Source organism: Salmo trutta, chromosome 1 (genome assembly GCF_901001165.1).
Source record: "Salmo trutta chromosome 1, fSalTru1.1, whole genome shotgun sequence".
Taxonomy (NCBI): domain Eukaryota; kingdom Metazoa; phylum Chordata; class Actinopteri; order Salmoniformes; family Salmonidae; genus Salmo; species Salmo trutta.
Genome location: NC_042957.1, coordinates 37,259,323 through 37,273,705, shown reverse-complemented (window position 1 = coordinate 37,273,705; position 14,383 = coordinate 37,259,323). Strand labels below are relative to the sequence as shown.

Below are 14,383 nucleotides of genomic sequence, written 5' to 3'. Positions count from 1 at the left end.
CCCCTGTGTTGAGGATCAGCGTGGCGGATGTGTTATTACCTACCCTTACCACCTGGGGGCAGCCCATCAGGAAGTCCAGGATCCAGTTGCAGAGGGAGGTGTTTAGCCCCAGGGTCCTTAGCTTATTGATGAGCTTTGTGGGCACTATGGTGTTGAAAGCTGAGCTGTAGTCAATGAAGAGCATTCGCACATAGGTATTCCTTTTGTCCAGGTGTGAAAGGGCAATGTGGAGTGCAATAGAGATTGTATCATCTATGGATCTGTTGGAGTGGTATGTAAATTGGAGTGGGTCTAGGGTTTCTGGAATATTGGTGTTGATGTGAGCAATGACCAGCCTTTCAAAGCACTTCATGGCTCCAGATGTGAGTGCTACGGGTCATTTAGGCAGGTTATCTTAGTGTTCTTGGGCACAGGGACTATGGTGGTCTACTTAAAACATGTTGGTATTACAGACTCAGACAGGGAGAGATTGAAAATGTCAGTGAAGACACTTGCCAGTTGGTCAGTGCATGCTCAGAGTACACGCCCTGGTAATCCGTCTGGCCCTGCGGCCTTGTGAATGTTGGCTTGTTTAAAGGTCTTACTCACATTGGCTGCGGAGAGCGTGTCCACACAATCGTCCGGAACAGCTGATGCTCTCATTGCATTTTTCAGTGATACTTGCCTCAAAGCGAGAACTAATTTTGCCCGTCTTACTGGGCAGCTCTCAGCTGTGCTTCTCTTGGTAGTCTGTAATAGTTTGCAAGTGCTGCTACATCCAACGAGCATCGGATACAGTGTAGTACGTTTCAATCTTAGTCCTGTATTGACACTTTGCCTGTTTGATGGTTCGTCGGAGGGCATAGCGGTATTTCTTATCATTTTTTACATTTTAGTCATTTAGCAGACGCTCTTATCCAGAGCGACTTACAGTAGTGAATGCATACATTTCATGCATTTTTTGTTGTTGTTGTTGTTGTACTGGCCCCCCGTGGGAAACGAACTCACAACCCTGGCGTTGCACACACCATGCTGGCGTGGCAAACACCATGCTCTACCAACTGAGCCACAGGGAAGGCCCTTATAAGGCCCTTATAAGCTTCCGGGTTAGAGTCCCGCTGTTGGCTGAGTCACTGGTGCTTCCAGCTTTAATTTTTGCTTGTAAGCAGGAATCAGGAGGATAGAATTATGGTCAGATTTGCCAAATGGAGGGCGAGGGAGAGTTTGTACGCGTCTCTGTTTGTGGAGTAAAGGTGGTCTAGAGTTTTTTCCCTCTGGTTGCACAATTGACATGCTGGTAGAAATGAGGTAAAACGGATTTACTAAGGTTCCCTGCATTAAAGTCCTCAGCCACTAGGAGCGCCACCTCTGGATGAGCGTTTTCCTGTTTGTTTATGGCCATATACTGCTCATTGAGTGCAGTCTTACTGCCAGCATCGGTTTGTGGTGGTAAATAGACAGCTACGAAGAATATAGATGAAAACTCTCTCGGTAGATAGTGTGGTGTACAGCTTATCATGAGATACTCTACCTCAGGCGAGCAAAATATCGAGACTTCCTTAGATATCGTGCACCAGCTGTTGTTTAGAAATATATATAGACTCCCACCCCTTGTCTTATCAGAGGCTGCTGTTCTATCCTGCCGGTATATTGTATAACCCGCCAGCTGTATGTTACTCATGACGTCGTTCAGCCACGACTCGGTGAAACATAAGATATTACAGTTTTTAATTTCATGGTGGTAGGATATACGTGCTTTTAGTTCGTCCATTTTATTATCGAGCAATTGTACGTTGGCCAATAGTACCGATGGCAAAGGCAGATTAGCCACTCGTCGCCTGTTCCTCACAAGGCACCCCGATCTCCTTCCGCATAATCTCTGTCTCTTTCTCCTGCGAATGACAGGGATGAGGGCCTGTTTGGGTGTCTTGGAAAATCCCCCTAGTCCGACTCATTAAAGAAAAAGTTCTTCATCCAGTTCGAGGTGAGTAATCGCTGTTCTGATTTCCAGAAGCTCTTTTTAGTCATAAGAGACGGAAGCAGCAACACTATGTACAAATGAAGTTACAAACAATGCGAAAAAACTAACAAAATAGCACGGTTGGTTAAGAGCCAATAAAACAGCAGCCATCCTCCCAGGCGCCATTTTATAATCCCCGAGCCGACTAGGTGAAAATCTCTCTTTGAGCAAGGCGCTTAACCCTAATTGCTCCTGTTAGTCAGTCTGGATAAGAGCGTCTGCTAAATGACTAAAATGTTTTTTAAAAACGTGTGTGTATGCATGCATCTGGGTCTGTGTGCCTGTATTTAGGGGGCCAGGAGGGACAACAGGACAGACAGAGCTTTGGCTTCTCTCACCTGTTCTCTTTTCCATTCTGGATGACAGCGGAGTGGCGGTCCGAGGCATTCCTGTCACTACACACATACGTGTTCCTCCTCGTCATGCCCCCTGATGTTGAGTTAGCCTGGAGGGAGAGAGAGAGAGGGTTATGAAAAGAGAGAAAGAGGATAAGGGTGAGAGAGTGAAAGAAAGAGAGAAATTGTTGTTTTTAAAGAACACAATCCAGTTACACTGTTGTGCTTTGGCAATGTCAGTTCTTTCACTTTTCGTGCCAATAAAGTTTCTTCAATTGAATTGATAGAGGGTGAGGAAGGAAGCTGAGACAGATGGTGACAGACAGAGAAAGAGATACAGAAATAATGAAAGAACAAACAGAAGAAAGAAAGTAATGCAGACTACAACACACTAGCTCATAGCAGTAGAAGAATTATAGAGTGGAAAATAGGCAATCAAAGGAAAAACAAGAGAAGATACTGTACCAAGTACAAATGGACCAGTACAAATGCTGTAAACATTCTCTCTCTCTGTCTCTCTTTTTCCAACATTGGCATCAACACTACCCTGTGAGCGAGAATGTTTGTGTGTTGATGTCTACGTAATTGTGGTTGGTGTGTGAACCTGTGTGTATATACACTATACAGTGCACTTGGAAGTATTCAGACGCCTTCACTTTTTTCACATTTTGTTACATTACAGCCTTATTCCAACATTGATATAAAAAATGTTTAATGATCATCAATCTACATGCAATACCCCATAATGACGAAGCAAAAACAGGTTTAGAAATGTTTGCAAATAAACATTTAAATATCACATTTACGTAAGTAATCAGACCCTTTACTCAGTACTTTGTTGAAGTACCTTTGGCAGCGATTACAGCCTCGAGTCTTCTTGGGTATGACGCTACAAGCTTGGCACACCTGTATTTGGGGAGTTTCTTCCATTATTCTCTGCAGATCCTCTCAAGCTCTGTCAGGTTGGATGGGAAGCATTGCTGCACAGCTATTTTCAGGTCTCTCCAGTGATGTTCGATCGGGTTCATGTCCGGGCTCCCGCTGGGCCACTCAAGGACATTTAGAGACTTGTCACGAAGCCACTCCTGCGTTGTCTTGGCTGTGTGCTTAGGGCCGTTGTCTTGTTGGAAGGTGAACCTAGCCCCAGAGGTCCTGAGCGCTCTGGAGCAGGTTTTCATCAAGGATCTCGCTGTACATTGCTCCGTTCATCTTTCCCTTGATCCTGACTAATCTCCCAGTCCCTGCCGCTGAAAAACATCCCCACAGCATGATGCTGCCACCACCATGCTTCACCGTAGAGATGGTACCAGGTTTCTTCCAAATGGGACGCTAGGCAGTCAGGCCAAAAAGTTAAATATTGGTTTCATCAGACCAGAGAATCTTGTTTCTCTTGGTCTGAGAGTCCTTTAGGTTCCTTTTGGCAAACTACAAGTGAGCTGTCGTGCCTTTTACTGAGGAGTGGCTTCCGTCTGACCCCTCTACCATAAAGGCCTGATTGGTAAAGTGCTGCAGAGATGGTTGTCCTTCTGGAAGGTTCTCCCATCTCCACAAAGGAACTCTGGAGCTCTGTCAGAGTGACCATTGGGTTCTTGGTCACCTCTCTGACCAAGGTCCTTCTCCCCCGATTGCTCAGTTTTTGGCTGGGCGGCCAGCTCTAGGAAGAGTCTTGGTGGTTCCAAACTTCTTCCATTTAAGAATGATAGAGGCCACTGTGTTCTTGGGGACCTTCAATGCTGTAGAAATGTTTCGGTACCCTTCCCTTGTGCCTGGAAACAATCCTGTCTCGGAGCTCTACGGACAATTCCTTCGACCTCATGGTTTGGTTTTTGCTCTGACATGCACTGTCAACTGTGGGACCTTATTTTGACAGGTGTGTGCCTTACCAAATCATGTCCAATCAATTGAATTTATCACAGGTGGATTACAATCAAGTTGTAGAAACATTTCAAGGATGATCAATGGAAACAGGATGCACCTGAGATACATTTTGAGTCTCATAGCAAAGGCTCTGAATACTTATGTAAATAAGGGTTCTATTTTTTATACATTTGCAAAAATGCTTTGTCATTATGGGGTAATTGTGTGTAGTTTGGTGAGAAAAAACTAAAATGTAATCCATTTTAGAATAAGGCTGTTATGTTACAAAATGTGAAACAAGTCAAGGTGTTTGAATACTTTACGAATGCAGTGTGTATTCAAAAGTATGTGGACAACCCTTTAAATTAGTAGATTCGGCAATATCAGCCACACCCGCTGATGGTGTATAAATAGAGCACACAGTCATGCAATCTCCAAAGACAAACATTGTAAGTAGAATGGCCTTACTGAAGAGCTCAGTGACTTTCAACGTGGTACCGTCATAGAATGCTATCTTTCCAACAAGTCAGTTCATCTGCTAGAGCTGCCCAGTTCAACTAAATGCTGTTATTGTGACGTGGAAACGTCTAGGAGCAACAACCGCTCAGCCGCGAAGTGGTAGGCCCACACAAGCTCACAGAACGGGAGTGCGGAGGTGCGTAAAAATCATCTACCCTCAGTTGCAACACTCACTACTAAGTTCCAAACTGCCTCTGTATGAAATGGATTTCTATGGCAGAGTAATCACACACAAGCCTAAGATCACCATGCGCAGCCTGCCGATTGGCGCAGCGGTCTAAGGCACTGCATCACAGTGCTTGAGGCGTCATTACAGACCCGGTGTCGATCCCAGGCTGTGTCACAACCACCGTGACCGGGAGTCCCATAGGGCCAGCGTCGTCCGGGTTAGGGGAGGATTTGGCCGGGGGTGCTTTCCTTGGCTCACTGCGCTCTAGTGACTCCTTGTGGGGGGCCTGGCGCCTGCAGGTGGACTTCGGTTGTCAGTTGAGCGGTGTTTCCTCCGACACACTGGTGCAGCTGGCTTCCGAGTTAAGCGGGGACGGATGTTAACAAGTGCGGTTTGGCAGGTCATGTTTCGGAGGACGCATGACTCGACCTTTGCCTCACCCGAGTCTGTTGGGGAGTTGTAGCGATGAGACAAAATAGTAATTGGGGAGAAAAAGGGGGTAAAATACCAAAAAGATTTCCATGCACAATGCCAAGCGTTGGCTGGAGCAGTGTAAAGCTCGCCGCCATTGGACTCTGGAGCAGTGGAAATGCGTTCTCTGGAGTGATGGATCCCGCTTCACCATCTGGCAGTCCGACATACGAATCTGGGTGTGGCGGGTGCCAGGTGAACGCTCCCTGCCCGAATGCATAGTGCCAACTGTAATGTTTGGTGGAGGAGGAATAACGGTCTGGGGCTGTTTTTCATGGTTCAGACTAGGCCCCTTAGTTCCAGTGAATGGAAATCTTAACGCTACAGCATACAATGACATTGTAGACGATTCAGTGCTTTCAACTTTGTGGCAACATTTTGGGGAAGGCCCTTTCCTGTTTCAGCATGACAATGCCCCCATGCACAAAGCAATGGTCCATACAGAAATGGTTGTCGAGATTGGTGTGGAATAACTTGACTGGCCTGCACAGAGTCCTGACCTCAACCCCATCGAACACCTTTGGGATGAATTGAATAGCCAACTGCAAGCCAGGCCTAATCGCTCAACATCACTAATGCTCGGGGCAGAATGGAAGTTCCTACAGCAATGTTCCACCATCTAGTTGAAAGCCTTCCCAAAAGAGTGGAGGCTGTTATAGCAGCAATTAATTACCATGATTTTTGAATGAGTGTAGTGTATATTCCGTGTTTATATTCTTTGTACTCACGGTGGGTGTGGTGGAGCCTTTCTTGTGGTCGGGGATGTCGGCCTTGTTGGGGTTGTTGGCATTACCCAGTAGGGGACTGGCAGGGGCAACGCCGCCACTGCACCCACCCGACGAACCAGACTTCCGGGTCTGAGCACCCCCGTCCTCTTTGTAGTCTCCGTTTTCGGCCGAGGTGGTCTGGCTCCTCTTGGGGTAGCCCACCGAAGGGATGGACGGACCGGCTGGATGGATGGAGGGAGAGAGAGATACAGGGATCAGTGTGGAGTTAGAATGGGAACTGTGCTGCATTGGAGGTTCACATCCATTTTCCTATATTATCCCATATTCTCTTTACCTCCTTTCCTCCTGTCCCACTTACATCATCTTCCTCCCTCCCCTCTCTCCTCCCTCCCTGCCCCTCTCTCCCTCCCTCCCTGCCCCTCTCTCCCTCCCTCTCTCTCTCTCTCTCTCCCTCCCTCCCTCCAATCCCTCCCTGCCCCTCTCTCCCCCTCTCTGCCCCTCTCCTTCCTCCCTCCCTGCCCCTCTTTCTCTCTCACTCTCTCTCTCTCCCCCTCCCCCCTCTCCCCCCTCCATGCCCCCTCTGCTCTCTCCATGCCCCCTCTGCTCCCTCCATGCCCCCTCTGCTCCCTCCATGCCCCCTCTGCTCCCTCTCTCTCACCCTGGTCGCTGTAGCGTCTCTGTTTCTGGGTGCTGGAGATGGACCGCTGGGTCTTGAGATGGGCAGAAGAGTGGCCGTTGTTGTTGTGCTCGCTGGCGGGCCGCGCCTTGGCCAGAGACAAGTTACTGCTAGAGCTGGAGTCACTGGCCTCTAACTTCGAGAGAGAAGAAAAGTTTCCAATTAAATCACGCTGCAGATGAGTTTTACTGTATTTTTTGGACAGGTCTGTGCTCTTTTGAAAAGTCACTCAATATGTTTAACATAGCATATCAAATAGGGACATTTGTGACGGTGACAGTATCATCCAAACACACTGTATCACTTCAGATATTATGCATGTCATTTGGTTTCAAACCTGTATACTTTCAACCACTTACATACCCCTAAACCTTGATAAAAACATTTTTTAAATTGTGCTAAAAGCAAAGAACCAATACATGATAGAACCAGTGCTTTCTAACATGGTCATTTATGGCCAGGTACTGGGTCAATCCCAAATAATTCCCTTAACCCTACACACTTGGGGAGATTGAGAGGATTTGATTGGTATAAACAATATTGTGAAACTTCCACCGAGCCTATCAGAGGGCAAGGTGGAGCTATTACCAGATTGATTACACAGGTCAAATCCTCTCAGCATCCGCTCAGTGCAGGGCTTGGGGGACAATTTGGGATTGGGCCACTTTCCCAGTCTGTCCTTACCTCTGTGGACTTCCTGCCCAGTAGCAGGTAGGTGGCGGTGATCTCATCGTACTTCATCCTGGTTAAAGACTCAGTGACCTCCTCTTGAGTGTAGCCCATCTCCACCATGATGTCTGCAGGGGATCAGGAGTGGGACAGGACAGGCATTAGCCTCACCCAACATGGTATGGATCTGATATTTTTTTAGACCTTATAACTGGAACCCCCATCAGAAGTTAGCCTTCAGAAGCTAGCCAGCTAATTAGCTACTAGCTATTTAGTCATTGTTAGCCACTGCTAGCAGTCTTTACATTTAGCACAGACACCAGCCGCTTTAGCCCGGATAATATCTGCCAGTCTGCATAGCGCGATATCAGCCCTGAGCATATCGGACTGCTTTTTCCCCCCACTACATCTCCGAATTCCTGCCGCAAGCTCTGGATCATCGCAGCTAGCTAGCTGCTACTGAGTGGCTATCGTGGCTAACGCCCTTGTCCAGAAGCAGTTTGCCTCGAGCTAGGCCCATTCCCCCGGCTAGCAAACGAAGTACACCGACTACAATACCTCTCTTGCCAATTGGGCTGGACCCTTTGTCGACACGGAGCCCCGCCGATCCATCACAACTGGTCTGCTGATTTATTTTGGGCCGATGTGCTCTCAACCGGCCTCTGCGTCGTTGATGTCAGCGAAGACCCAGCTACTAGCCCCGGCCCGCTAACTCTCTGAGCGCCATGTCTACCTAGCGTAGTGATGACTGCCGAGCGGCTCCCTGTTTTGTCCATTGCTGCTTATTGGACCCTATGATCACTCGGCTACACAGCTGATGCCTACTGGACTGTTCATTAACACGGTACTCATTTTGTTTATCTGTCGGCCCCAGCCTTGAACTCAGGCCCTGTGTGTAGCTAACTGACCCTCTCTGCCCATTCATCGCCATTTACCCGCTGTTGTTGTCTTAGCCCTCCCAATCAAAACCTGTGATTGCTTTATGACTCCCTCTAATGTCAATCTGCCTTGTATACTGTTGTTTAGGGTAGCTCTCATTGTTTTGTTTTACTGCGGAGCCCCTAGTCCCGCTCTACATGCCTCGGATAGCTCCCTTGCCCCACCCCCCACACATGGGAGACCGCACCTAGCTTAACTGCCACTTCCAGAGATGCAGCCTCTCTCATCGTCACTAAATGCCTAGGTTTACCTCCACTGTACTCGCACCCTACCATGCCCTTGTCTGAGAATTATGCCCTGAATCTATCCTACCACGCCCAGAAGTCTGCTCCTTTTACTCTCTGTTCTGAACGCACTAGACGACCAGTTCTTATAGCCTTTAGCCGTACCCTTATCCTACTCCTCCTCTATTCCTCTGGTGATGTAGAGGTTAACTCAGGCTCTGTGTGTCCCCAGACGCTCTCATTTGTTGACTTCTATAACCGGAAAAGCCTTGGGTTCATGCATGTTAACATCAGAAGCCTCCTGCCTAAGTTTGCTTTATTCACTGCTTTAGCACACAAACCCTGTTGTCCTAGCCGCGTCTGAATTCCTGGCTTAGAAAGGCCAACAAAAATTCAGAAATGTCTGTTGCAATCTACTGTAGAGAGAGCCTGCAGAGTTCTGTCCTACTATCCAGGTCAATGCCCAAACAGTTCGAGCTGCTACTTTTAAAAATCCATCTCTGCAGAAATAAGTCTCCCACTGTTGCCACTTGTTATAGACCCCCCTCAGCTCCCAGCTGTGCCCTGGACACCATATGTGAATTGATTGCCCCCCATCTATCGTCAGAGTTCGTACTGTTAGGTGACCTAAATTGGGATATGCTTAACACCTCGGCCGTCCTACTATCTAAGCTTGATGCCCTCAATCTCAAACAAATTAGCAAGGAACCTAGCAGGTACAACCCCAAATCCGTAAACATGGGCACCCTCATAGATATCATCCTGACCAAGTTGCCCTCTAAATACACCTCTGCTGTCTTCAACCAGGATCTCAGCGATCACTGCCTCATTGCCTGCATCCGTTATGGGTCCGACCACCCCTCATCACTGTCAAACGTCCCCTAAAACACTTCTGCAAGCAGGCCTTTCTAATCGACCTGGCCCGGGTATCCTGAAAGGATATTGACCTCATCCTGTCAGTAGAGGATGCCTGGTTATTCTTCAAAAGTGCCTTCCTCACCATCTTAAATAAGCTTGCCCCTTTCAAAAAATGTAGAACTAAGAACAGATATAGCCCTTGGTTCACTCCAGACTTGACTGCCCTTGACCAGCGCAAAAACATCCTGTGGCGCACTGCACTAGCTTCAAATAGTCCCCGCGATAAGCAACTTTTCAGGGAAGTCAGGAACCAATATACACAGTCAGTTACAAAAGCAAAGGCTAGCTTTTTCAAACAGAAATGTGCATCCTGCAGCACTAATTCCAAAAAGTTTTGGGACACTGTAAAGTCCATGGAGAATAAGAGCACCTCCTCCCAGCTGCCCACTGCACTGAGACTAGGAAACACTGTCACCACCGATAAATCCACGATAATCGAGAATTTCAATAAGCATTTCGCTATACCTGGCCACGCTTCCACCTGGTTACCCCAACCCCGGCCAACAGCTCTGTGCCCCCCAACAGCAACAGCAACAGCCATTTCCTATTTATTAAGGGGGAACCAAAAATACTAGGGGGCATTGAACTTATTAATTTAATTGAATAAACATTATTCATCCCACAAGGCTAAATTGGATGTACAGCAACAACATACTAATGCATACATTAGAGACATATTGACAGAGAACTTACGGCTGGTGAAACAAACAAAACCCAACCCAAAAACTAAACCTAAAATGAAGACCGTAAATAAAGGTGAATAAACTGTACATAATGTGGGGAAGTAAACCAAACAGAACCTCCTTGTTGTTGAGGTTGTGGAATATCCTTTCTGACACTTGTCTCTCTCCCACTGCTGAGTGAGATCAATGCTGCCATCGACAGAGGGCATGGCAGGGGAGGGGGCAAGCCCTGGGGGTCCGAGTGGAAAGAACAATGCCTGCCAGACTGTATCGACTTGTGGATCTGTGTGTGCGTTTGTGTGTTTGCACGCACACATGTATTTCAATAATGACTGTGTCACTGATTGTGGTTGTGTTAATGCAGGGTCGTGCATGATTTTTAATGACTGTGTGTGTTTTAATGACTGTGTGTGTGTGTCTAAGTGAAGTGCTAGACCATGTGCTGCCTGCGGATATCTGAAAACAACACAGCTCTGCCATGCTCACGTTGGGCACAGCATGCAAGGCTAGCCCCTAACACAGGGAGTAAGGGGCGATTCCCTCTAAATACATGTGCCAACACATCTGAATCAGGTGTGTTAGAGCTAGACAGGAACAAAAGCCTGTATACTCAGTAACTCTCCATGAAGCGGTATGATGGCAGCATTCGCGCAAAACTGAACGCGCAAATCACTGCCTTTAATCAGGGCAAGGTGACCGGAAACATGACCGAATACAAACTGTGTAGCTATTCCCTCCGCAAGGCAATCAAACAAGCTAAGCGTCAGTACAGAGACAAAGTGGAGTCGCAATTCAATGGCTCAGACACGAGAGGTATGTGGCAGGGTCTACAGTCAATCACTGACTACAAAAGAAAAACCAGCCCCGTCGCGGATCACGATGCCTTGCTCCCAGACAGACTAAACAACTTTTTTGCTTGCTTTGAGGACAATACAGTGCCACTGACACGGCCCGCTACCAAAACCTGTGGGCTCTCCTTCACTGTAGCCAACGTGAGTAAAACATGTTAACCCTCGCAAGGCTGCAGGCCCAGACGGCATTCCCGGCCGCATCCTCAGAGCATACGCATACGCAGCTGGCTGGTGTGTTTACAGACATATTCAATCAATCCTTATCCCAATCTGCTGTCCCCGCATGCTTCAAGAGGGCCACCATTGTTCCTGTTCCCAAGAAAGCTAAGGTAACTGAGCTAAATGACTACCGCCCAGTAGCACTCACTTCTGTCATCATGAAGTGCTTTCAGAGACTAGTCAAGGACCATATCACCTCCACCCTACCTGTCACCCTAGACCCACTCCAATTTGCTTACCGACCCAATAGGTCCACAGACAACGCAATCGCCATCACACTGCACACTGCCCTAACCCATCTGGACAAGAGGAATACCTATGTAAGAATGCTGTTCATCGATTACAGCTCAGCATTTAACACCCTAGTACCCTCCAAACTTGCCATTAAGCTCGAGACCCTGGGTCTCGACCTCGCCCTGTGCAACTGGGTCCTGGACTTCCTGACGGGCCGCCCCCAGGTGGTGAGGGTAGGTAACAACATCTCCACCCCGCTGATCCTCAACACTGGGTCCCCACAAGGGTGCGTTCTCAGCCCTCTCCTGTACTCCCTGTTCACCCACGACTGCGTGGCCATGCACGCCTCCAACTCAATCATCAAGTTTGCAGACGACACTACAGTGGTAGGCTTGATTACCAACAACGATGAGACGGCCTACAGGGAGGAGGTGAGGGCCCTCGGAGTGTGGTGTCAGGAATATAACCTCACACTCAATGTCAACAAAACAAAGGAGATGATCGTGGACTTCAGGAAACAGCAGAGGGAGCAGCCCCCTATCTACATTGACGGGACAGTAGTGGAGAGGGTGGAGAGTTTTAAGTTCCTCGGCGTACACATCACAGACAAACTGAAATGGTCCACCCACATAGACAGCGTGGTGAAGAAGGCGCAGCAGCGCCTCTTCAAACACAGGAGGCTGAAGAAATTCGGCTTGTCACCAAAAACACTCACAAACTTTTACAGATGCACAATCGAGAGCATCCTGTCGGGCTGTATCACCACCTGGTACGGCAGCTGGTCCACCCATAACCAGAAGGCTCTCTAGAGGGTAGTGAGGTCTGCACAACGCATCACCGGGTGCAAACTACCTGCCCTCCAGGACACCTACACCACCCGATGTCACAGGAAGGTCAAAAAGATCATCAAGGACAACAACCACAGCCACTGCCTGTTCACCCCGCTATCACCCAGAAGGCGAGGTCAGTACAGGTGCATCAAAGCGGGGACCGAGAGACTGAAAAACAGTTTTTTCTCAAGGCCATCAGACTGTTAAACAGCCATCACTAACATTGAGTGGCTGCTGCCAACACACTGACTCAACAACAGCCACTTTAATAATGGAAAAATTGATGTAATCAATTTATCACTAGCCACTTTATATATATGTTTACTTACCCTACATTACTCATCTCATATGTATATACTGTACCCTATACCATCCACATCATCTTGATGTAATTAAATGTATCACTAGCCACTTTAAACAATGCCACTTCATATAATGTTTTCATACCCTACATTACTCATCTCATATGTATATACTGTACTCTATACCATCTACTGCATCTTGCCATCTTGATGTAATGTATCACTAGCCACTTAAACAATGCCGCTTTATGTTTTCATACCCTACATTACTCATCTCATATGTATATACTGTACCCTATACCATCTACTGCATCTTGCCTATGCCGTTCGTCCATCACTCATTTATATATTTGTATGTACATATTCATATTCATTCCTTTACACTTGTGTGTATAAGGTCGTTGTTGTGAAATTGTTAGGTTATATTACTTGTTAGATATTACTGCATGGTCGGAACTAGAAGCACAAGCATTTCGCTACACTTGCATTAACACCTGCTAACCATGTGTATGTGACAAATACATTTGATTTAATGATTTGATTTGACCATCACTGGTTTAATAAAGTCATTGACTGTGTCCCAAATGGCACCCTATTCCCTACATAGTGCACTACTTTTGACCAGAGCCCTATCAAACATAGTACATTATATAGGGAATGGGGTGCCATTTAGGATGATACAGTGTATAGATTTATAGATGTAAAGCCAGTCCCCTATTCCCTACCTAACCCTTCCTTAATGCAGATCTAAGGTGTAAGCAATATGGTAGAAGCTCCACCGCTACACTCTTTATACCTATACCTGTTCAGATCTGAAAACATTGAAAGGTAAGGAAGCAAATTGGGAGCCGCTGATATATATATATATATATATATATATATATATATATATATATATATATATATATATATATATATGGAGCCACTGATAGATAAAGGATTGGATATATATATATCCAAATTGAGTGAATTGAAATAGAATTCATATATATATATATATATATATATATGAGGAGTGTTTGAGTCAATGTACCTATTCTCTTCTGGTCTGTGATGTCCTGTTCTGGCTCCATGAATGGCTTCAGTTCATTCTCCTCTAGGCCTGCGTTTATCCACCGGTCCTTCATGATTTGCTATGAGGGAGAAGGACAGACAAACATCAGTCTCTGCTCTAGAGGCCCAATTACCCGCCAAACGAAGGGGAATTTCCTAACAGTGATGCCCAATCCTAAATCAACCACTCACCCGTACACCGTGCGCCTATGCACTTAGTATCTATCCAACCCTTTACAGATCTATCAGCAATTTGTAAATATTTCCACCTAAGCTATCAAAAGGCAAAATTAGGAGCCATTATAATATTGCTTATCTAATCCTTTCCGATCTACCCAAGTGAGGCAATGGCAAGGGCCCGCGGGTAGGGGCAAGGGGTCGATTTGGGATTGGGTAAAATAGTGGCATATACAGTGCATTAAGAAAGAATTCAGAACTCTTCACTTTTTCTACATTTTATTACGTTACAGCCTTATTCTAAAATTGATTACATTCCTTTTTCCCCTCAATACTCCATAATAACAAAGCGAAAACAGGTTTTTAGAAATGTTTGCTAATTTAAAAACAATTTTAAAACAGAAACACCTAATTTACATAAGTATTCAGACCCTTTCAATGAGCAAAAATGTCTAAAAACATGTTTTCACTTTGTCATTATTGGGTATTGTGTGGAGATTGATGAGGAAAAAATGAAACTTAACCAATTT

The 14,383-nt window shown here is 46.5% G+C and overlaps 1 protein-coding gene across 10 annotated transcripts in view; it reads right to left on the bottom strand.

Annotated features, from left to right (window-relative positions):
- Positions 1-14,383, bottom strand: part of LOC115195396 (MAP/microtubule affinity-regulating kinase 3) — a 110,987-nt gene that overhangs the window by 20,871 nt on the left and 75,733 nt on the right. For all 10 annotated transcript variants that reach the window (XM_029755218.1, XM_029755250.1, XM_029755226.1 and 7 more), the window contains exons 10-14: positions 13,657-13,756; positions 7,439-7,551; positions 6,737-6,890; positions 6,079-6,299; positions 2,338-2,444 (exon numbers count right to left, since the gene is read on the bottom strand). In XM_029755218.1, coding sequence (XP_029611078.1) covers positions 2,338-2,444; positions 6,079-6,299; positions 6,737-6,890; positions 7,439-7,551; positions 13,657-13,756 — 695 coding nt within the window. The remainder of the gene's footprint in view (positions 1-2,337; positions 2,445-6,078; positions 6,300-6,736; positions 6,891-7,438; positions 7,552-13,656; positions 13,757-14,383) is intronic.